The 23745-nt window shown below is 37.3% G+C and overlaps 1 protein-coding gene across 2 annotated transcripts in view; it reads left to right on the top strand.

The window, feature by feature from the left end:
* The first annotated feature begins 519 nt into the window (after positions 1 to 519).
* Positions 520 to 23745, top strand: part of LOC132117549 (gamma-aminobutyric acid receptor subunit beta-2) — a 108404-nt gene continuing 85178 nt past the window's right edge. The window contains exons 1-3 of one of the 2 annotated variants that reach the window (XM_059526904.1): positions 520 to 781; positions 898 to 989; positions 1489 to 1556. In XM_059526904.1, the coding sequence (XP_059382887.1) occupies positions 699 to 781; positions 898 to 989; positions 1489 to 1556 (243 nt within the window). In that variant the 5' untranslated portion in view covers positions 520 to 698. The remainder of the gene's footprint in view (positions 782 to 897; positions 990 to 1488; positions 1557 to 23745) is intronic. The other variant, XM_059526905.1, reaches the window with a different exon arrangement.

The raw sequence follows: 23745 nt of genomic DNA, 5'->3' as shown, positions 1-23745 counted from the left end.
GAACTTTTGTTGTTCATAAACAAAGCTAATTTTCATGACTGCAGTAATCATGTCTTTCTTTCTTTCTTTCTTTACGATGGCACATACGTTTCACCAGCTCTTATGCCTATACAAATCTGTATATATAGCCTTTTATTCCTTCGTTCAAATATTCACTTTAATGCAGGGGTTTGCCTCGGATTTCCCTTGTAGTGTTTGGTGCTGTAATCTAGAGGTTTAGATGCCCATATCGATCCCTTGAAGCATCCTTTTCATCATTTACACCTCCCCATGTTATGGACAAAAAAGTCAACTATAAAGTCCGTTTTAAATGCTTATACGGTTAAGACAAGCCTACCCCTCCACTTTGTGCAAGACAATTTACTTTTGTCAAATTTCGAGACGAAGATGATAGAAATACACGGAAACCACGCATGAAGTGGCTATTAAAAGCCCGCTTGACAAGAAAGGGCTGTTTTTTTCCATGATGCACAGAGGCTGCAGTTGTTTCACTGTTGTCGTTGGTGTTTTCGTAGTTTTCCCTTTAACATCTCCTTGTCTCTGGTCTAGAAGTGCTCCTCCAGCACCGTCAGCACCACAGCGCTCCTGGATGCTGCGCTGGAGTATGTACGCATGCGCACCACAGTGGAATTACTGCACATCGCTCTCTTAAGTTGGATCTTCTCTGTCTTCACGGAAACCAGAAAACATATAAAAGTATGGCCATCTTTAGAATAAGACAAAAGTGCTTCGTGCGCATCTGGACGTTTTCCGTGATCGCAGCCGTGGTGTGCGCGCAAAGGTAAGTCTGAACCAAAGCTCTCCTCACTTCATATGGCTGTCTGTACTCCACACACACAACTAAAATGATCTCTAAGCATGCATCTGAATCTAACGGTGCATTTTCCCTCTTTGCAGTGTCAATGATCCAAACAATATGTCTCTTGTAAAAGAAACTGTTGATAGACTATTGAAAGGATATGACATTCGCTTGAGGCCAGATTTCGGAGGTAACGCACGTTTTTAATGAGGTCCATCATGTCAGCCTTTTAACATCACCTCTTAACTTTCATATAGTAAAATCATAAGCGCGCTGTTGTGGAGAGTTTCGCGCTAATATATCCCAATTATCTCAGCTTGTCTTAAAATAATCGCTTAATCAGCAGTAGGCGATGTTTGAATAGAAATGCTTCGCAAAGTTGACGAATGAATTGACACAATTTGGACATCTGCACGTTCTGTCCAATGATAGCTGCATGTGATGCTTTTTTTCTGATTTGCACTAAATAGTATACAGTGTTGCTCATCATGACGGATCCATAAACTATGAATTTTATCATTCTGTATGATCATAGTTTGCTTAGATATTTTTGGTTTACTTTGGTTTACCTGGATGTTATCAGGCTGATGTTGAGTTAATTAAGGTTCATGCATGACATGTCCATTCATTTCAGTGTACAAAACAAAATGAGCTGTAACATCACTGGTATGATTTGGTTTGGTTTTTAGGTCCTCCGGTGGGAGTGGGGATGAATATAGACATAGCCAGCATAGACATGGTCTCAGAAGTGAATATGGTAAGTCTGTCATCATGCTGTTCTATTGGAGACAAAGTATACAAGCTCCTTTAACTCCTTTTTTTTTCTCTCTCAGCTCTCTCTCCCAGCTAATTTATGTTTGATTTGATGAGTTATAGTCTATCCACTTTTTTTCAAATTAGTTGAATGAACAGTTGTCACACATCTGTGGGTGTGCTCTTCGTGTCAGTGGTACATGTATGATTTTAAATGTTGCAGTAAGCATACTGTAGTGTTCACGAGAGATGGTGTATAACAAAACTTTTTACAGCATGTACTACCTTTCATACTCAGTATTCACATATGAACACAAGTAATGGTCAGGCGGCGTGGCTTCTATGACAACATGTTTTCTTCTAAATGCGGACTGTATTTATGTATTTATTTATTATTTTTTTCTGGGATTTATAAAATCACAAAACAAGTGAACACCAACATGAAATTCTCCATTTTGGATGTTCATACTCTTTCCACCCTTTTGGTTATTTGGTAGGATTTTTTTTCCTTTTCCCTTAGATACAAGAGCATCCCCTAGTGATGGTTTTGAAGCACAACACGAAGTTTTGTGTTTGAGGTCTGGTCAAGTGAGGTGATATTCATAACAAAAACTGAGAACTGGTGTATTTGGATACAGCAGCCCCTGGCTGCATTATTATAATTTTTTATTATTATCATTTGTACTCTTCATTAAGTAGCAATATTTTCTATGTGTTACACGTATTGATTTTAATTTTTTCTTCACTGTAGACAGAGAATACAAGTTTTGAGATGTGAATGTACAATTGGATCACGTACTCTCTTATAGTCTTTGGAATCCCATTTCAAATAATTGTTAATGTCTTAAGCAACAGTGCACGCATACATTACTACTGTCAAGATGTCTTTAGGACAAAACAATTATGCCATTTCTGTGTGAGCGCGTTTGTGTTTGTCCGTGAGCTTAGATGATGTCACTTTTAGGCCAAGGAAGTGCAAATACACAGATCACTCCTCTGAACCCTTTCACATTTTCCTGGCTGGGATCATGCATGCATTCATCTGGATTATTCTTTTGGACTGGATAAATAGCTGGAGCGAGTGTCCAAATCACCATGAACCTTCATGTCATGCAGCTTCCCGTGGCAGTGGGGAATATTTGGGTTTGGCTCTTGAAGCAATGCATCAGCCCGTCATCATAATGGGAGAAGAGAAGTTGGCCAGTTTTTCCTTTCCGAAAAAAACAAACAAACAAAAAAACAGCACAAGCTTCAATTTCATACATCTGCCGAGAGTGAGAGATATCAATCGTTTGCATTTTTTTTTTTTTTTACAGAATTATGGAATTTTGTAATGAAAAGTAGTTTCTCCTGGTGCAAGTAGTATAGCATTAACTGTTTTTTGACTCTACTAGGTTAGATCATAAAACAAGACATGAATGTTTATGAAATCAGGCTCATTTCCAAATTTATTCCAAAGTTATTTCCTGTTCTCAGTGTATCTCCGTTACAGGAGGATATTAGCAATGTGATTCCTTAGAAGAGGCTTTTATATAATACACATATCATTCTTGCAACTCTTTATATCCTTTAAGATGTTACACTTCAATGAAGTGCTGAACGTTACTGTACTACATACACATTCAAGCTAATGCAGCGTCTCAAATGCGCTCACTAGTTCACTATTCACTGAATGGTGCATGAGAGTGCAAATGAGTCAATTCAGACACAGCTTTACAATGCAACGTCATGTACAAGAAGTCAGACTACTCAATGTAATTTGACAGTTCAGACTGAAATGCAATACAAAGAATTGTATACGCTTTCCTAATTGGATTTTAAACCACATATTTATGGTTTTCTAACAATCAGATGTCATATCACAGCTACATGGACCTGAGAAAAATAAATTGGACATTCATGCATCAGCATGTTTACTAGCATCCTAATCTTTTCCCCTCGGGTTTATTCCCTTGAGAACCATTGAGTATGAATGCTTCAAACTCTCTGAAGTTTGAAGCAGAGTTTTGAAATGTACCCCTGCCATCTTGGAGATTTTGTTAGTATATATATGTTAAGGCTTGCTTGGAATGTCTCTGCTGGAGGTGTGCCGAAGCAAAAGGGCTCTATGCTTTCAACTTATAGCCCTATTTTGCTTCTGACTCATTCAATTCTGTCCACGTATGTACATGGTCACATGTCTCCATCATCAAAAGTCAAAAGATGCATAAAAGCCTCTGCTTCGCCCACAGTAGGTGTTAGATAGTATAGTAGGTCTGCCCAGAGAGAGGAGCAAAGGTCAGAAGTGACCGCAGGGCGATATGACTCGCCGACATAAACTTGCAAAAGCTTCATGACATTAACAACCTGCCATTTTCTTGGAGGCAGTCCGGGGTGCAGTTGTTGGGAAGGTCGTGCTCCTCGCAGCGCCTCGGGCGTGCGTGATTCACCGAAGACAGATGAATGCAAACAAAGGGGTGAAAGTGAAATCGAGTGCTAATGAATGGTCTTGCAGCTTCTAGGCTCAAGTGAAACCCTGATGCTTTTTGATCTAATGTTTGCAAGTGCAATCATGTGTGTTTTTATTCTTCTTCTGTCTTCACTGCAGTCTTTGTCCTTCATGACCTTGGTTCATAGGGAAGAAAAAAATTACAAATGAGTTAGGTCTTTTTATATAAATTATTTCAGCAGTAAATAAACTGTGGCCTGTGCTTCATAATACATCTCTTTGCTTCAACCAACAATCTCAAACAGTGGCCTTTTATTTTTTTTTCAAAGTCAGTATGAGCTCAAGCATTTCTCATCAGATTTTTCTTATACCATCCTCATTCAGTTTATAGTTCTTGCTGTACTATATGTCAGAGTTTGTCTCAGGTGTCAATACAATGCTGAACAATACAAGATCATCCACAAACAACTGAGTTTTCCTCTGGAGAGTGTTCAGTTTTTTCACCAATGCTCCTTGTCTACAATTACATGACTCCAAAAACAGAGTGTACTACTGACAGAAGTTAACAGAGAGTGAACGGACAGAATCAGTTTGTAAAGTTTCCCAGAACAAATTCATTTGAAACACATCAAAATATTCAGGAAACCAAAAGGCTGAGAGCTTAGCGTGAACGTTGGAGGATTTTGGAATCCATCCCAATCTTTTTAAGTCCAATAAAATAAAATATGTAAACACATTAATCCTTCAAAATGTTCATCTTTTTTTTGTAGGAATTCTGATAGTAATATGCTAGTTTGATGATATATTGTGCCACAAATCCTGTCATGACATGCCATTTTGGTGACCTCTGGCTGCTCTGATTGAAAACATGCAAATTTGTGAGTGTGAAAAGGGTGATGTTTTGGGACGAGTGGCGTATCTTTTGTAGCTGAAGCATGTGCTGATTTTTGTGTGTTCTGTTGACCCAGCTGGACCATGCTGTTTCAATACACTTGAGATAAGGAGCATGTTTCCCTCTCTAACATACAAACAGTGGGCACTCCACATGTTTATTTGTATTTTTTATTTTTTTTTTATTTTACAATAGTAGCTATTTTTTATAAAGCAGATGATAGAGCTGCATTGTCCTGTGTCATATTGGAAATAAATTACTTGCTCTTTTCAAGCACCGATAGAACAAGCCTCAACCTCTCAGTTCTCCTTGTTCTCTGTCTTGGACCATATCGTGGTCAAGAACTAAATAACTTACATTTTGGCATCTGCATTAGTTGTGGTCAGTGATTTCTAATATACACGTGGCGTTTGTTTTCTGAAACAGAATCAAGTAGCAAAGGGCTTGAATTTGCAAAGAAGCATGTCATTTATTCTTAAAATATTCTTGATAGGGTTTGTTCAGACTATATTCACACTTTAAGTTACTTTGACTACCAACAAACCCTTAGGTGTATCATTTTCAAAGTTCACATTTAGATGTCATTTACTTATAGTTTTTGCCTTTAAGCAGTTTTATTGTATCTCAATCTGTTTAAAAGGATATTAGATATTATATTTGGCATTATAATATTTAGTTGCTGCTGTATATATACTGAATGAGCCATCCTCTCTTGAATTCTGTGTATAAAATAGATTGTAAGATAGAAGTTTCCATGCTTGGCATTTGTAATTGTGTTAAGCTTTCATGCACATTTTGTGGGTTTCAAATTTAGGAGCGTTTTTGTCTGTGGACGTTTCTATAAATGTGTCAGTTGGCTCAACTATGGCTAAAACAAAGAGGCACATAAGATTACATAAACATATTGAAGAATACATAAAACAAGACAAGTAACATACCAAACAAAGTTACAAGTCACTACTGATGGCAGAGTGCATATGATAGCACTTATGGCGTTTGATGCTCTTGATGGTAGATTGAATGCATGTACTCAAGAAAATCTATGATCCATTTCAGGTGTCATATAACATCTACTTAGAAACGTAATACCTGATGAAACTGTGTGTTATATTATTGAAGCGAACACTTTCTTAAAATATCCAAAGAGGTATTGCTGGCATTGCTTGTAGATTTCAGGTACCAGTCTTGGCCTTTAGATATTTAATGATGAATGTATGGCTCTGTACTGTCAGGTTGGTGTAAGTTCAGCATCAGTTTTAAAGATAAACAACTCTGTTCCAATCAGCTAAATGGCAGTTTCTGAAATAATAGGCTTTAAAAAGCAAAAGAGAGCCAAATCGACTTTGTGGACAAGTGAACTAGACATATTGGGTTTTCTGCATCCCTGGATTATACAATAACTTTCATTTGGTCAAATAATGGCTCCCATCTCTATCCTAATGTATTTTTAATATGAGAAATAAGAGCGATGCTGGTTTGTGTGATGGGCTGCTGGTGTTTGTGTTGGTGAGTAAGCGTTACAAGAGAGAGAAAAAGGCTGGGGTGGATTGCTGAAAAACAAAATATCAAGAACAGTGGTGAATGAGGAAATTCAATTCCCAGAGAAGAAGGAGAAACCTGAGAAAGTTGAGTACTTTTATACCAGCTATTCAGTTTGCTATCGAGTGACTTTCTGCTCAAAAGACTTCTGTATACTTGTGTAGTAGATTACTGTGGCATTGGATGCTATACGTTGATCTGGGCAAGCTTTTATGCCATTATGCTTGTGATGGTCTTTATTTGGTTGTAAAAAAAAATTATATATATATATATATATATATATAACGTTTCAGTACTCCTCTTCAAAACATCAATGGTTTTAATTTAACATATTTCAAATCTTGCAACCAAGACTCATTGGGAATAAGTGCCTCTAAAGCATACCCAAACATGTGAATTTCTACAGTTTCCAGTTGAATTGAACACTAGAGGCAGTAAAACTCTGAAAACTTTAATTCCTTTTCACACAAATAATTATTTACACTACCAGAGTTTAGATTATTAACTCTGAATTAGAATTCCTTGCACAATATTATGTTATGAATGGTTTTAACATGTTGCGAGATTTGAGAACCGACACTTTTGAGATTTAGTGTTTCATTATGTGTGGGTTTCCTAATGCAGTAGACTTGTTCAGTAGCTCACATGCTGCTTGTGTGGTGAAGAACTCAGAATCCCGTGAAACTATGGTTCAACAAACATCTCAAACTCGTGTATATGGAGTTAAAATAACACAGTTGCAGCAGCTAATGTTTTTATATCACTTTTACATTCGTTAACCCTATCGGGTTGGTTTAGGGTTGGGTTTGGAGGAGGGTGTTTGATATTTTCCAACATGATTTTTTCCATCACCAGACATTTGAATTCTGAACCACAGCAACATGTGCCTGAACAACGTAATAAAAATGTTGCCACATTCACATATTTAAGCTGTGTTTTAGCACCACTCATTGGACATTTCACTGAAACTGCTGCGAAATTTGCAATAAGGTACATAATATCGGTGCTGCAGAAACACATAGCTTTGTGTGAGTAACAGACCAACGTTTAAGTCATTATTCACCTAACATCTTCCCAGGTTGTCTATTAAATAATTCTGATTTGACATGACAATATCCATTATACTAATGAGTACAAGGTCTATAACTGCCATTCTTTTTTATTTATTTTTTTAACAGCTGTATTTGTGCTTTGATATCAGTTTTTATTTCAGCAGCTTTGATCATAGTTATAGCTGCAATAAAGCTTTACAACATTTACAGCACTGAACCCTTTTCATTATTGCTGCTAATGAAACAACTGCTGGTTTTGTTTCATTTAAGAGGCAAAGACAGTCTCAGATATGGGAAAGGCAATACATCTCCAGTGAATTGTTAGCTTCATTGGATTAATACACCGTGGGGCTCAGACCAGCCACATTTACAAAACTATATGTTGGTTATTCTCTTAAAAATTCTTTATAGAGGTCTTTGAAGTTGTAAAATACTTCTGATACCAATACAGAACGAGTCAATGTTTCGTTCGTTATCTGGCTCGGCTCGGTGTTCATCTTCAGTTCTCTCTTCACAGCAGTTCAGTCAGTGTACTGTTTGAGTAAATGAATTACTCCAGAATATTGGTTTGTTTGAACTCAGAGGGAGTGCCAGCCACATTGGAGATGCAAACCGTTTAAAACGATTCAGTTCGATTTGGTGAACTGGTTCAAAAAGATCCGGTTACATCGAATGATTCGTTTGGGAACCGGATATGACAAACTGCTTTGTTTTGAACTCTCTCTCACAACAGACACGGAAGAGAAGACAATGCTGAATAAAGTCGTAGTTTTTGTTCTTTTTGGACCAAAATTTATTTTCAATGCTTTCTAACTGACCCTCTGATGTCACATGGACTACTTTGAAGATGTTTTTACCTCTTACCTTTCTGGACATGGACAGTATACCGTACACACAGCTTCAATGGAGGGACTGAGAGCTCTCGGACTAAATCTAAAATAAACGGAGGTCTTTCGGGTTTGGAACGACATGAGGGTGAGTTATTAATGACATCATTTAGTTTTGGGTGAACTGACCCTTTAACCCCTGCAAGCGCTTTTTTCACTTCATACAAGGTAAATTCTGAATCCAACGTACTACCCGAAAGTCCTTTTTTCCTCCAATAAATGAGGATATTTACTTATTATCTGGTCCCTAGCTTTCCTCACATCCTCTGATAAATTCGAATTACTATGAACTTTAACGAATGTTTCTGCAAAAACCTCTGATTTACCGCTTTCAGATATAATTTGTCTATTATTATATTCTAATACAGCTGTGTTGTAATCTCTTTGTATCCCGCCAATCTTTCGTATCATATTCCATAACTCACTTATTTCAATGTCTTCCCCTATTCTATTACAAAATTCCCTACAATAATTTCTTTTAGACGTCCGAATAACTCTTCTCACTATAGCTTGTGCCCTTTTATATCTAACTAAATGGTTAAAGTTAAGTGACCCTTCTTACCCTCTATAGTGCTTTATTTCTCTTTTTTATTGCCTCATTACATTCCTCATTCCACCATGGCATAGATTTCCTCCTGCTGCCTGCCTTCCTCTTACCTATTACTTCTTCAGCTGTACTCTGAAGAACTTTGCATATTTCATTATTAAAAACATCAACATCTACTATACATTTACCTATTTCCTTCATTTTGCTTTCACATAACTCCTTATACTTATCCCAGTCCGCTGACTTGAACCTCCACCTAAGCATTCTTTCCCCCACACTTTGTTCTATATCTACTCCAACTTTACTGCAAATAGGAAAATAAATTGTACTTTGTATTAGTACTTTCCATTCACATTTACTCACTAAGCTTTCAGAGACTTTTGTCAACTCTAATGCTGAATGTCTTCCATTATACAAATCAATTCTAGTATGACTTCCATCATTAATGCACACTAATCTTCCACAATCTAGCATATCTTCGATTATCTCACCATTATAATCTGTTTTTGTGCTTCCCCATCACCACACAACACTGTTTTTGACTTCCATTCCCTCCTATACTTTCTAGAATATCCTTGTTTAATCTATCACATGGATTGTAAAAATTATTATTATTCTAATACACTGTGATCCTTCCTATATTTCCACCACCACAACTTCTATTTCCCTATCTACCTCAACTGTTTTATACCCAATCCCTTGTTTTATAAAAGTAGCTACTCCACCTCCATTCCCCTGATGTCTATCCCTCCGAATAGTAATATAGCCCTGTATTAGAAAGTTATATTGTGATTTAAACCAAGTTTCATGTATACATATAATATCTGGGTCTTTCTCTTGGTTTGCTATACATTTCTTAAACTCCTGTCCATTTGCTATCAAACTTCTTGCATTCCATTGCAAGATAGATAACAGCATTAATACCATCCACATGTTGTCTGACTATTTACTGTTTGACTATTTAAGGTTGGAATCTTGAGCCTTTCATTTATCATGTCAACAGTAACATTTCCCAGATCCAAGTACTTTTCTGCGGCTCTGGAAATGATTTTGATTCTTTTAGTCCTGCTTTCAGTTTGAGCTGAACAGTTCACAACTTCAGCAATAATTGCTACAGTACAAATGCCACCTTATCATCCACTACAACCTTTTCATCTCTTTGCTCTTTCCTCTGTTGTTTTGAATTAATTTCTTCATTCCTAGTTTCATTTGTTTTAGGAATCTGGTTTACTTTCTTCAATGCATCAGCGTATGTTATCCCTTCTGTCATTCTAACATTTTGAACCTTAACTGCTTTTTTCCGTACCTGACAACCACCATATCCTGCACTATGTTCCCCACCACAGTTGTAGCATTTAGAATTTACACCTTGCCCACCCTTGCCGTACTCATGTTCGCCTCCACACCGCGCACATCTCTGTTTACCTCTGCATACTGCCGCTAATTGACCAAATGTTTACATCTTCCCACATGAAAAGAACCTATATGTGGATATATGCGCATATATGAAACCTATATGCAGTGTATATGCACATATATGCTGCATATATGCACATATATGATAATATATATGCTGCATATATGCGCATATATGCTGCATATATGCGTATATATGCCACATATAGGCAAAATTGAGGTGCATATATGTGCATATACAGGAAATATAGGTCTCCTGTATTGCTTCTTCATATACACATATAAGCCCTGTACATAAAAGATATGTCTTCTATATAGCTAATGGCAGGATCTTGTCATTTTGTAGCTCATATCTCATGATGCCTAGCTCATACATGATGCCTAGCTCATATTTTCTATTATCAAGGCAAAAACTAAGAATTAACGAAAAAAAAAAAATATGCAAGAACTTATGTATGTGCGAACATTTGAAATTGGTATAACATGTAATTGGCATGTTATGGAATTTAACTATGGCAATATATTAACATGATATACAGAGCCGGACAGTAACGGAGTACATTTACTTGAGTACAGTACTTAAGTACAATTTTGAGGGATCTGTACTTTACTCGAGGATCATTTTTGGGGAGTACTCATGACTTTACTCAAGTACATTTGAGAGGCAAATATTGTACTCTTTACTCAGCTAAATTTCTATCCATAACCGTAAGTACCCGTTACTTCTTCGGCCCCTTCCACACGGAAACAGACCCCCGATCTTTTTTTCCCTCGTCTCAAGAAATATCCGCGTCCACACGAAACCGATGTAGTATACATGCCAGACCAGCATGTGGCGCTGTAATTCTGCCACAGAGATACACTTAAAACAGAGAAGAAGACATGGATTTGCTGATAAACCTTGCGCGTGGTACACAAACGAACATGGAACAATACATTTATTAATCCATGTTAATGTTAGTTAAAGTGTAACTAAACCCCTGCTCAGAGCCTGACTCCACCCACTGACAATATTTGAAAAATGCTGAAAAGTGGGCAGATCACAGCGGAGATAGAGGGGACGAACCTAGGGCGGGGCTGAGCGAGTGCGGCGTGATCCTGAGACTCGCAGTGACGGATTGATTGACAGCTGCTGTCAGAGACGCTAAAATGGAGAGTGACTGTAATGACGCAAGTAGCTTTGCAACAGAGCGATATCTTATCAATTCGAGCCGCTGGCTCAAACTGCGGTCTTAACTCCCGCACCGCGTCGCTTTTCAGCGCGAGCTGTGTGGAGAAGCCCATTTCCACCTCCATTGCGTTGGAGAAGCAATCCCGTGTAAAATGCAGTTTGCACACTCGAGCTCTAGGCGGGAACTTGCGGTCTTCCAGGCCAAATGCATGCAACCACTGGCGCTTAATTTTAAAGTCTGCTGGTAAACTATGCAGTCCAGCAGTGCTGTCGCAACTAGCAACACACCTCCGTACCATCCTGACAACTGTACTAAATACAGATAAATCTACGCTAACTTGAAGATCTAAATAACTATATAATTGCTTTGCTAAATAGATGCTATATTAGTCTATCCTGGTTGTTACCAATACTCGCAATTCCAGCTCCTGACTCACTACAGTGATTTTGATGGTTTTATACTGCCAAGGGCGTGGTAGCTCATACCAAGGGGCGTGGTGAGCTGGAAACTGCTTACGTCACTTGCCACCGCAACATCCAATAGGAAAAATCAACTGCAGTAGCCACCGTTCAACCTAAAGAGGGCAGCACTCACACGTTTTTACACCATATATTGTAGAATTAAAACACTTTATACTCAAATGTCAAAAAAGTTACTCGAATCAATGAACAGCACTAATAAAGCCCCATTCTTACAGATCATTAACTAAAAAAAGTTGGTTTAGGGTTTAGTTACTCTTTAATAAAAAATACAATCGTTCATACAATTTTGTTCATGTTTTTGTTGCTGTTACGTGATGTAGTGGTGTTTGACTAGGGGCGAGACGTGGGCTGATGATGCCATATTTTCAGAAAATGTACGGATTCGCCGTGCAGACGAAACGCAAAGGCGGCGTTTTCAAATATATCCACTCTGGGACCCGGTTTCAAAACATCGGTTTCACTCTTCCAAAACGCCAGATCCGTGTGGACGAAAATGCCTATCCACTAAAAAAATTGTGCGCCGAAAAAAAAGGAAAAAATTAAAATCTCAGACACCCTATCAAACGTCATTGGATAGTGCAGGAAGGAAGAGGAGGAGGAGAAAAATTCTGTTCAGTTTTTTGTTTTTTGTCCTGTTGGGAAACCGTCTGTTTCATGCTCAACTGTAAGTAAAATGTTAATGCTTAAGTTTTATTTACTGGTAAAATATTATCTTTGTGCGTATTGAGTATAGGGGATTTGATGCAGATAAATAACAGGAGGCATTTTGTGTTTTGTAGAAGGACTTTTTTTGTATCCGCTAAATGGATTTGTACCAACTCTGTGGTCCAGGTTAGGATTATGCCACAATGAATACTTCTACGAGGTTCATGATTTGACTTGTTGCTATGGACTGTCTTTGATGGGAAGTATATATGTTTGATGACTGTCATCTACAATTATTGGGTTTCATTTACCATCAAACCTCCACATCCTTTGATTCCTTGAAGACAATCGAGACTTGCATCTCACCTCAACCCATATACAGAACTCTATATATCTTTGTGTGCAATGTGTTTTTGCAATACAGTTTATATGTTGTTTATTTGTTATGAGTCTATTTTGGTGTTTATATAAAGTTTACGAAAGGAGCTTATATTGCTTTTTTTTTCATTGGTTTAAAACATATGTTGATGCTTATGACCCTCCCTACAAATAGGTTATTAATTAGCATTTACAAAGAGGAGCATGTGATGGTTATGGTATGCTTCTGGCAGCGTAGTATGACCCTAGCATTCATGTGTGCCAGTACCATATTACAGCAGCATCATATAGTGTTCCCCTCAGGACTTGTTCAATTGTTTTTTGTATTTTATTATTATTATTATTATTATTATTATTATTATTATTTTTATTTATTTTTTTTTGTATTCAAAGCCATATGAAAGTATCGATCATGCACAAGGGCCCTTAAGTGTGTGTGTGTGTGTTTTATTTTTTATTCTTATGCGTGCACCATTTAACAATGCCATTGTTTAATGGATTAGAATATATTAATTTCATCTTCATGGCAAAAATTCAATCTAGGGAATGTTTCAAGACTATAATTATCAAACTGCCTCAGAATGGTTATATATGTATTAATATTTTGGATCTATTTTGGCATCTATTTCTAGGAGTTCCCTATAAATGCTGCACATAATGACAAGTGTATGGTAGTTTAATTTGATGGAAGATTTGAGCAGTTTCATAAGGTGTGCAAGTTTTATTTGATTACTCATAACATATGAGCTGTCATTGCATTACTTCACAGTTATGGCAGTGTAATGTCAGCTGGTACATGAGTTTATGACTGGGACCGGATCAGACTTCTTGTGCTTATGAGGTTTATGGTTGCTTGGAAACAAGGTTGATAGAAACACGTGTCAGAGAGATTAAAAATTCTGTCACATCTTCAGTTGCCATCCCCTCAGAGCAGAATGATTTGTTAGAGAAGCATTGCTGTAGCATGCTGGGAAATTCTCCCTTAATTAGAAGTATGCTTTTGTCTCGTTTAAGATGGATACATTAGTGGACCTCCATTCTTTGTCTATTCTAACTATTTTGAAACTGTAACATGTCAAGCAGCAAGCTACACGAATTGAAGTATTCAAACTACAATCAAGCTACTATATTGAAAAGGCATAATGATGTTGTTAAGCGATACACAACTGTCATCAGTGACGTCAGGTGTTGAACAACAGTATTTACATGCTTGTTCATTTATATTTTCACCTTTATATGCAGTTTCTTCAAGTTATTTCTCTGTGATGCTGCTGTAAATGATGAACATCATCTAAAGTCTACTTTATTATTTTTGGTCTCCATCAAATCTGCTTTATTTCTAGATCTTTGATTCCATCATTGGTTCCCTGTGCATCAAACTCTGCGGTACGCTAGGGGTAGAAAGTACGCTTACTGTACATGCACACTCATCAAAAACAGTGCTTTCATTCTCTTGACACTAAAATATGTAGAAATGATGTATACTGTATGGAATGAAAGATATAGATTGTACTGCATGTCAGCTTGCTCAAAAGCATTATCTTTTTAAGTCCACTTGTCATTCTAACAAGAAATGATGCTTCTAATCACACTGCAGTTTCAGCCACACAACTTTGCCATGCATTTTGCAAATGATGGTTTGAACTCTGGTTTTGAGAAACACTGATTTGTTGAACCAAACTTGTGGTGTGAGCGGAAGTCCATCTGCAGATGCATTTAATAAATTCCTAGAAAGACACCTGATGATTGCATGCACCTTTACAATTGTTACATTTTGATAATAACTGAACTTGTGAAGCTGGCTAATGATGTCTCAGTCTAACTTCCCACTTTCCCAATATTGTGTAGACTCCTCTCTACTGTTGGAACAGCTGTGATGCGCTGAGGCTTGGACTCCACATGACCTCTCAGTGTGTCCTGTGGTTTCTGGCACCAAGATATTAGCAGCAGATCCTTTAATTCCTGCAAGCTTCGAGGTCGTGCCTCCATGGGTCAGATTTGTAGGTCTGGGAAATTTGGAGGACAAAGCCATACCTTGCACTCGTCATGTTCCTCAAACCATTCCTGAACAATTTCTTTGCCGTGTGGCAGGTGCATTATTCTGCTGAAAAAGGCAATAAACTGACAGCATCCATCACCCTGGAAGAACCCAGACAAAGTGTAAAACATCTTGAAGAAATAAATGTCAAACACGTTTGGTGTAACAACATGAGGGAGTATATAATGACAGTATTTTCAGGTGAACTAATAATTCAAACATTTAGCTGAATGTACTAACATGACATACTTTAGTATATAAAAACTTTAGTATATAAAATATTCCACTAACAAAGTATATGTATTCTTTTTTTTTTCTTTTAGTCAATTGTTTGACTTTAGACAGCCATTCTCAGAGAACAGAAGTCAGGGAAATGAAGACCCTGTGTTTGCAGAGACAGCAGACTGGAGACGTATGGGATGTTGTCCAGAATTAAATATGCTCCTCTGCTGGAAGACAGACGGAATGATCTAATGCAGACAGATCTGCTGAAATTTTGTCTTTTTGCTTTTCAATACTGTCTCATAAAAATGTGTTCTGTCACAAGGGGAAGGCTACATGTTGAATAGTCTCAGATGGGCATCTAGTTTCTGCTGGTGTTCCATTCACACAACACAAACTGACAAAAAGTACACTCTTTAGTCAGTTTGATTAGTCTTGACAAGGCATTTTGATCTTGTTCATAAAATTAAAACATAACCATTTTTGCTGCTGTGTGAAAGTTGTCTTGGAGATGTCTGTCCTCTGGCCCATCACTGATTTCTTCACCAGAATTCCTTGTCTTGAACTCTCTCCTTCACTCTGTATCTATTGCTTTCCTGTCTTCCTCTGCCTGATTACCACACCCTGCTGTTTCTCTCATCACTTCCTCTCTCTCTTCATCATTCCTCCAGTCCCGGTCTCGAGAGCTCTTTGATCAGCAGCATCTGAAGGCACTCACGGATCTTCAGCTGTGAAATTAAGCCGCCTTCCAAACCATGTCCAAGGTTTTTAATTAAAGATTTAAAATGACTGATTTTATTTTTTTTATACTCCACATCATTTGAATGAATCATTGCACTTTCAAAAACTTTGTCTTCATTTTAGAGAATCCTTTTCATTATACTGTGTATTAAAGAACCAAGATGCAAGGGAAGCATCATATTGTATTGGTTGTAAAGTGTCAATAATCATTAATACACTAATTCAGGTTTGACAGCTGTCAAGCAAGATTATTATTTAGCTACAATTAATATAATATTGTGCTGTTTCGTTTTTTTTTTTTTTCTTATCAGATTAAATAATTGCATTGTAAGAGTTGTCTTACCCAGTTTAAGATGGTAACTGTGTTTTCTAACATGGTACAGTAGAAGATTTATAGCTGGTTGGCAAAAAAACAGCTTGACCACCTTGTGGCTAGTTTGTTGCTTGTCCAAAATGCCAAAATACCAGCAAATATTAAAATATCAGCTAAAACCCGTTTTTAGACCAGTTGGTAATCTTGGACCAACTGGAAATCAGCCATCATGTCTTAAATTGCCACAGCTACCAGTTTAGGCCTAATCTTGCAGCAAGAAAAGGAAATGTGGATCCAAACAGATTGGCTAATGTGATTTAGCCTTCAAAACCACCTGGCTGTGGGCTTCTCTTTACACTCCCCAGTGGATGACTATATTGTAAACATGAACTGCATTAGCTATTTATTTATTTAACGGGGAAAATCCAGAATTGCACAATGCTGATCAGCAAATGTCCTCTCTGTCTCTGTATATGTTTATATATAATAGCTAATTTATCCCTGATTACTTTTACTAAGAATCTAAGACATACAACATTTTTAAACAATCTGATATTTGTTGAAATTGTACTCTTGTTTGGAAATGATGTCTGACCAAAGGCTGTTCTGTGACTTGGTAGACTACAATTCTGATTTCTTGCACTTCTATAGTAATTGCCCAAGATGTCAATACAAGCTTGTATTTATCAGAAAACAAAACAAGATAATATGCCATGACCATTGCAAGTGACATACTGTAATTTGTTTTGTTTGTCTTCATCTTCATGCTTTTAAAAGGTACAGTGCCAGTTCTCTAGTACATACATTCTGGGAATACAGTACTTGCCTTTTTCATGATGACTCCTCTCTCTTGGCCTCACGGGACAGCAAAGTTCCCATTGGAAACATACTTCAGACTCTCAGCAGAAAAAGACCATCCAAGTATTTTGCTTCTACAGTTTGCTTGCTGTATAGTGTGGAAGAAAGCATATTCCAGCTCTGGGATAGAGTTGAGCAATAAGATAAAGTGTAAAGATTCACATCTAATAATACAAAAATGTCCTGATTATTATTCAATTTTTTCCCTCCATGTATCCACACACAAATTAATGGTAATCAACAAGTATGTGATGATTTCAAGTGCAAATGCAATAATGATTTTATATAACAATTCAGTAAATAAGTGTTTACCATTTTTTTTTTTTTTTGGCATAATGTTGTCAACGAAAACACCTATAAAGCCACAGGAGAACTGTTATGCATCTCCAAGCAACACACAATTTCTGAATTAATTTTTAACTAAGCATCTTTGAAAGAATCAGGTGAATTAATGATTCAATTGCCCTATCATAAAAAGTTCAATTTACTTAATTCCCAAATGCATCAATAGTTTGAACAAATTGAATGAATGAGTGACTCAATGGCTTTCTCATTAAGACATGTACTGCCACCTACTAGCAGTTTTAGTTTCTTATTTGAAGTAACATTTCATTAAAAATGATGTGATGCTTTTCTCATTTAACACGATAATGACTTTAAATCTATTTGGGGGTAATTTCTCAGATAAATTGGATGTGTGATTAATTAGCGATTAATTATCTGGCATATATCATGCAATTGAATTATTTACACTCGTTTGACGGCCTTAGTAAAAACATATATTGCATATATTATATAACATTTGTGGACACTTGTGTGTATTTGTGACACATTTTGTAAATGTGATTCTGGTTAAACGTTGGTTAAAATTTCTTATATCAAAGTAACAATATTGCTTGGCAACTACAACAACACTGTCTGCAGCAGAGTGTACAATATACTTTTCTTCTTAGTGTTGAATTTTTTATATAGCCTGCGAGAAGGTGTACCAGAATAATTTTCTTTCACATCATTCCTACTGTCATACTGCCTAGCTCTAGAATGCAGCTTGTATTCAGGGCATGTTATACGGCTCCATTAGAGAGCACATTAGTATTCAGCCACATGTGGAGAGAGTAGGTTTGATTTTGTTTTTGGAATGCAAGGTGGTGCTATGAAGACCCAAAGTCAAGGGTCTTGCTGGGAAAGTGAGTTTCAACCCTTTGGGACAATGGTAATAAACACATGCTGAATCATGGTGTCTTAACTGTTGCACATGTGCTACCAACTGGAGGCAGATGCCTCAGTCTTTTAATGACAAAACACTAACACCCTAACAAGAGTTTATGAGGCATTATTACCGAATGATTCAGCCTCTGCTTGTCAGTCAATTAGCTTCAAGCGCTTCCACCATCCAGGCGGAGGGGTGCTGAAATAAGCTCCAGAAATGGCGTGTCATTTGGCAGTGCACTGCCTGCGTTTTGCTGACAGTGAAAGATGAGTACAATGTGCAGCCATCAGCAGCTCATAGGCTTGTTTGTTTGTCACAAGGGCAACTGGCGGGATTGACAGCATATTGTGGCATGCTGCTCGTTTTGCTATGCTAATCTTCCTCCTGTCTGCTGGATTGCATGTGCTAATGGCACAAATTGTTTTAGCATCAGAGCTGGGTGGATTACTTACAAATTGCAATCCATTACTGATTACAGATTGCATGATGAAAACTGTAGTTAGTAACATAATCTAGGTTACTCATTTCAGGTAATGTAAAAATATTACTTTCTTTAAACTATATGTAGTTTCATAACAAGGTTCGGGAGGAGCACGTCAGATACTTAGCTTAATTAGCACAGGTGGAGCCACTTAAAATACAGATCAATTAGCCTACCTGTCTCCATTGATGGTTTATCAGCATCCCCCCTCCACCCCATCTCCTCCACTAGAGTTCATTTCACACTTTTATATTATACGGGGGGTACTCTAGGTTCGGGCCATTCCCATTCGTATAACATTAACTCTGCAATGAATATTAAAATCCCAAACCTGTCCTCCAACCAATACGCTTGTATAGGTCATTTGTCCAAATCCCTGAAATACGACCCATCAGAGCGTATACTACAATTGCGCCCCTATCGGCAAAAGGTCATTTTCATATTAATGTTTTGTACTCTTTTATTTGCACTCTGATTTGTGTTTCATGTAGCTCAGTTGGTAGATTATTGTGTTATACCTTGATATGTAATCATGCTATCATGGGTTTGATCCCAGGGAACGGACATGCACGAAAATGTATTTGCTCAATAAATCATAATTTAGCATGATATCTGTGAGGGTTAGGTTTAGGGGTGGGGTTAGGTGTGGTCATTCGAACAATATAGGCCACCTAGTAAAATATGTAGGAAATACTGTGAGATTGATCTAAAAAGCCCACACCATTGCATTTAAATAAACATGCATTTTGATTGGTAATGACGTTATACGTCATTTCATGACGACAGATGCAACGCGATACTGTCATTATTTTTATCTTAACTTTAAAACATAAATATAGGTCATAATAAGGTGTTTGCACAAACGACCTATATGGTCGTTTTTTTTGGAGGACAGGCTCTAAAATCCCAAATATAGTGAAAACATTATTAATTAGCACTAGGGTTGGGAATCGTTAGAAATTTTCCGTTCCGATTCCGGTTCCGGTTCCACCTAACGGTTCCGGTTCTGATTCCGGTTCCATTAAAATCATTAAACAATTATTAAGAAATAGTGGTAAGGAAAAATGCACAATACTCAACTACTCAATGGTCAATACTGTTTATTACTTACTGTCAACTTAATTTAAAGGTTGGCAATGTCAAAATGCAACATATATTACAGTGTACAGATTTTCATTAGTAGGGTGGGGTATTTGTAGAAAATTTCTGGTTGGCTTCTGGTTTCATTTAAATGAAATATGTTTTTACTATTTTACCTTCACTGAATGTAGCGTTGCTGGAAGGTAGTAAGTAATGCTGAGTAATGCTAGTCCTTCAATCAGCATGTGTTTCAAAGTTGATGTTTTTTACACTATCAATAACGTTTTTCTGTTCAAGTAGGAATAAGCTTTTTGGACAAATAGTCCCTTGAGGGCTGAGTTAATTTCCCTTAATTAATGAAATATAAACAGTTAAACTTAAACATGTATACACACTCTCCATAAAGTCCCTATTTAACAAATAATAATGCAGTCGGGAGATGGTGTGATGCAATGAGTGGTTTCCACATTTTTAAACATTTAAAATGCATTAAAATAAATATTTTCTATCACTTTGTTTATCACTCTTGAAATGACCTGGTTAGGGTTGCACCAGCCGTTCGTAAGTTCTTACTTAAACTGGAACGTAAAGTCCAAACTAGAGGCTTAGTAACTACTAGCTAGTTTATAACTAACTCTGTACTTTATTCGGTTGCACCATTTATTCTTAAGGCAGAACGTAGCTAGTAGGTCGTAAGCTCTCCATAAAGTAATGCGTTGTCGCATAGAATGACGTCTATTTTTCTTAACTCAATCACAAGTCTTCTAATAGGTAAATAGGAAATAGTCTGAACAGCGCGTAATTTGAAACTCATTCTTGACTGGCCTAAACTGAAAGTTAAAAAAAACATTAAAGTACATGTTATCGAACTCAAAACATTACACTTTTAATTGAAAATATCTATTCCACACATGGAGGAGAAAAGAAACAGGAAGAACAATTTCAGTCGTGAAGAAATTCTTATTTTAATTGATGGATACAAAGAAAACAAAACAGTCCTTGAAAGCAAATTAAACTTATTATAGATACAGTCGGCATCTAGTCATAGCTGGGGGCGTGGCGAGGGCGGAGTCGGCGTGGGGGAAAACACTGCGAACATCGTGTGTATCTGAATGACAAAAATGCACATATTGAGCGCTCATTCCCAGAGACACGTAGAACAATTGTAGTCTCTTTTAACTTTAATATTCATATACACTAGTCCATATCGATATTTGATTCATTTTACAGCCCTAATGTAGATGTATTCATTCAAAAATAGCCAAATTCCGTGGCGTTCTGCTTTATACAGCAAGTTCTATTTTTGACTGGATTCCGCGATTCAATCGTTTCACAAACACAGACGGGGTGAATTTATGAATGAAAGTGTAAAAGTTCTGACACAAAACTAAGTTGTTACGTGTCCACACGCTTTTTTAAGTGGGTTTATGTTTGACACTAGGCTAACGTTACATAGATTTGCTTCAGGTAGAATGATAAGGCTAATTATTTATGCATGCCACTTTCTGAAACAACTTTACACAGTTTTGATAACGTCAATAATGAACACGATGTTAATATAGCCTGCCTGTGATCAATGCCGACTTCACACGTACACATGCTTAGTCTATGGATTTCCACAACTTCCCTTGATCATCCTCACAACTTATTGCTTGTAGCTATTTTGTCATCCTTTCCGGTTCTGTATGTTTATTAGGAAGGATGTAGAACTTTAATTAATAATTTGTTAGTTTATTGGAGGTACAGAAAACGACACAGCAACTCTTCGGCGTGATTGTCCCGTGTATTTCAATTGGCGCCAAGGCAATGTTTTCCCCCACGGGCTAAATTCACATCACGTGACGGGGCGTTCCCGGGTGCGTTCCCAGACCAACCGTCTGTATCTATGCCCTCTCTTTTAAAGCGCAAACGAGCATATATGTCGACATCATCATAAATATCCAACCGATGATGTCTGTCTCGTAAAACTCGTTGACGAACTTGCGCCTCTTCATGATCAAATACGAGCTCATCAATGTGATCCAATCTGGCTGACATCTTATTCCGACCGTTTTTCATGGACAGAGGCTTCCGTAAATATTTAGTTACAACGTATAGTTACGTTTAAACTAAGTTTAATGGTGCAACGCAAAAATATTTAGTAGTCCGTAAGTCGTAACTTAGTGTCCATTTACGTCAAAACTAGGCTAAGTTATAACTTACGCACAGCTGGTGCAACCGGCCCCTGTACACTAAATAATCTAACCCTCATACTTGCATAACAATAGCAGTCTATTTATTTAGTGGTCCAAGTTGAAGCCAGTATGTATATTAATTACAATATGGGACACATATAATGTCATTTAGTGGCGGCAGGTGCAGCGCGCTGCCGTTAGATGTACAGTCAGACAAAACGATGTGCACAGTTATCAAAGGCGCGAGTGCACATACAGTTGTGGGAAACAATGTGTTCGGCAAATAAAAGGCGGGACAGTGCAAGGAGTCTGTGGAATGCGCGTTATTGGAATCAATGTGCTCAGTAATTAAAGAGGCAGGGAGGCGTGTCTGTTATTCGGTTCGTAACATCCTTTACGACAGCGGTTCTCAATTCCAGTCCTCGAGCCCCACTGCTCTGTATATTTTGCACATTTCTCTTTGTTAACACACCTGATTCAGATAATCAGCTTGTTAGAAATGAACTCCGTGCATGAACTGTGTTCCAAATGTTCATTGCTCCCTACTCCCTGAGCAGGGGAAATCTGTTGAAGTTTACCTCACATCAGAGAGCTGCACGGGTCCGATTTTGTAAATCCGCACCCGCCCGTACCCGCAGTGCTTAAAACCGCATCCGACCCGTTTTCCGACCGCAGCACTAATTAAAATCCATACCCAACCCGACCCGACCCGCTTAAAATAGAACCGGCACCGGACCCGCACCCGAAATCAAATCAGTTAAGCCAATCACATTAGACACACTTTTTATTGCCAGGTCATACAGAAGTTATTTATGGAAAACTCTTTTTAAAAGATATTCGTTTTTTATTCATTTTATCTTAATTTTGATCGTTTTATCAATCAATTGCCCGTATTTAATAAATAAGAAGCAAATATATAGCAGACAATGTAATAACCTTAGTGTAATTGACAGAATTACTAAAACATATTTTGCTACCTAAAAGTTAAAAAAAAATTGTGTCACGCATGCATGCATGTGTATTTCCCTCATATTAAATATAAAACGCATGTGGACTGATATTTTTCCAATGTCTGGACTCCTTTATTAATGGAGTATATAAACAGACGTTTCAATATATTGGTATTAAATGTATTTTCTGAGAATTTATATTTCACGTTTTTACTACAAATGTCGAAATACGTGCTCTTTGGTCCATCAGTGCTTGAGTCACTGATCACATTAGAATAAAATATCTCATAATAAAATACAAAATTGACTGATTTATGAATGTATATGCATAGTTCTCATCAGTCGAAAATACAGATAAATGCTTTCATTTGTTGTATTTTTGATCTTGAAAGAAAACAGAACAACAAAAGAGCGAATCATACCACCGTCTGAGGTTGTGCTTCAAGTCGAACGGTTCACAGCTGAGCATCGCGAGAGGCGGATCTGCGCCAGAGCACACATGTGAATGAGCTGCACAAAGTCACTTTCAGATGCAATAAAAAAAAAACAACCCTGGATAACCTAGATTAGGCCCATATTCACAAATGTCTTAGCTATGGAATGAAATATCTGATATTCCGATTGTCAAATATACATGCAAGTGGAAGTGTAGCCTATTGTTGTTTAAACACCTTTATAACGATCGCAT

Source organism: Carassius carassius, chromosome 36, assembly GCF_963082965.1.
Source record: "Carassius carassius chromosome 36, fCarCar2.1, whole genome shotgun sequence".
Classification (NCBI taxonomy): Eukaryota; Metazoa; Chordata; class Actinopteri; order Cypriniformes; family Cyprinidae; genus Carassius; species Carassius carassius.
Note: the sequence above shows the minus strand (reverse complement) of the source record. Positions and strands in the feature narration are given on the sequence as shown.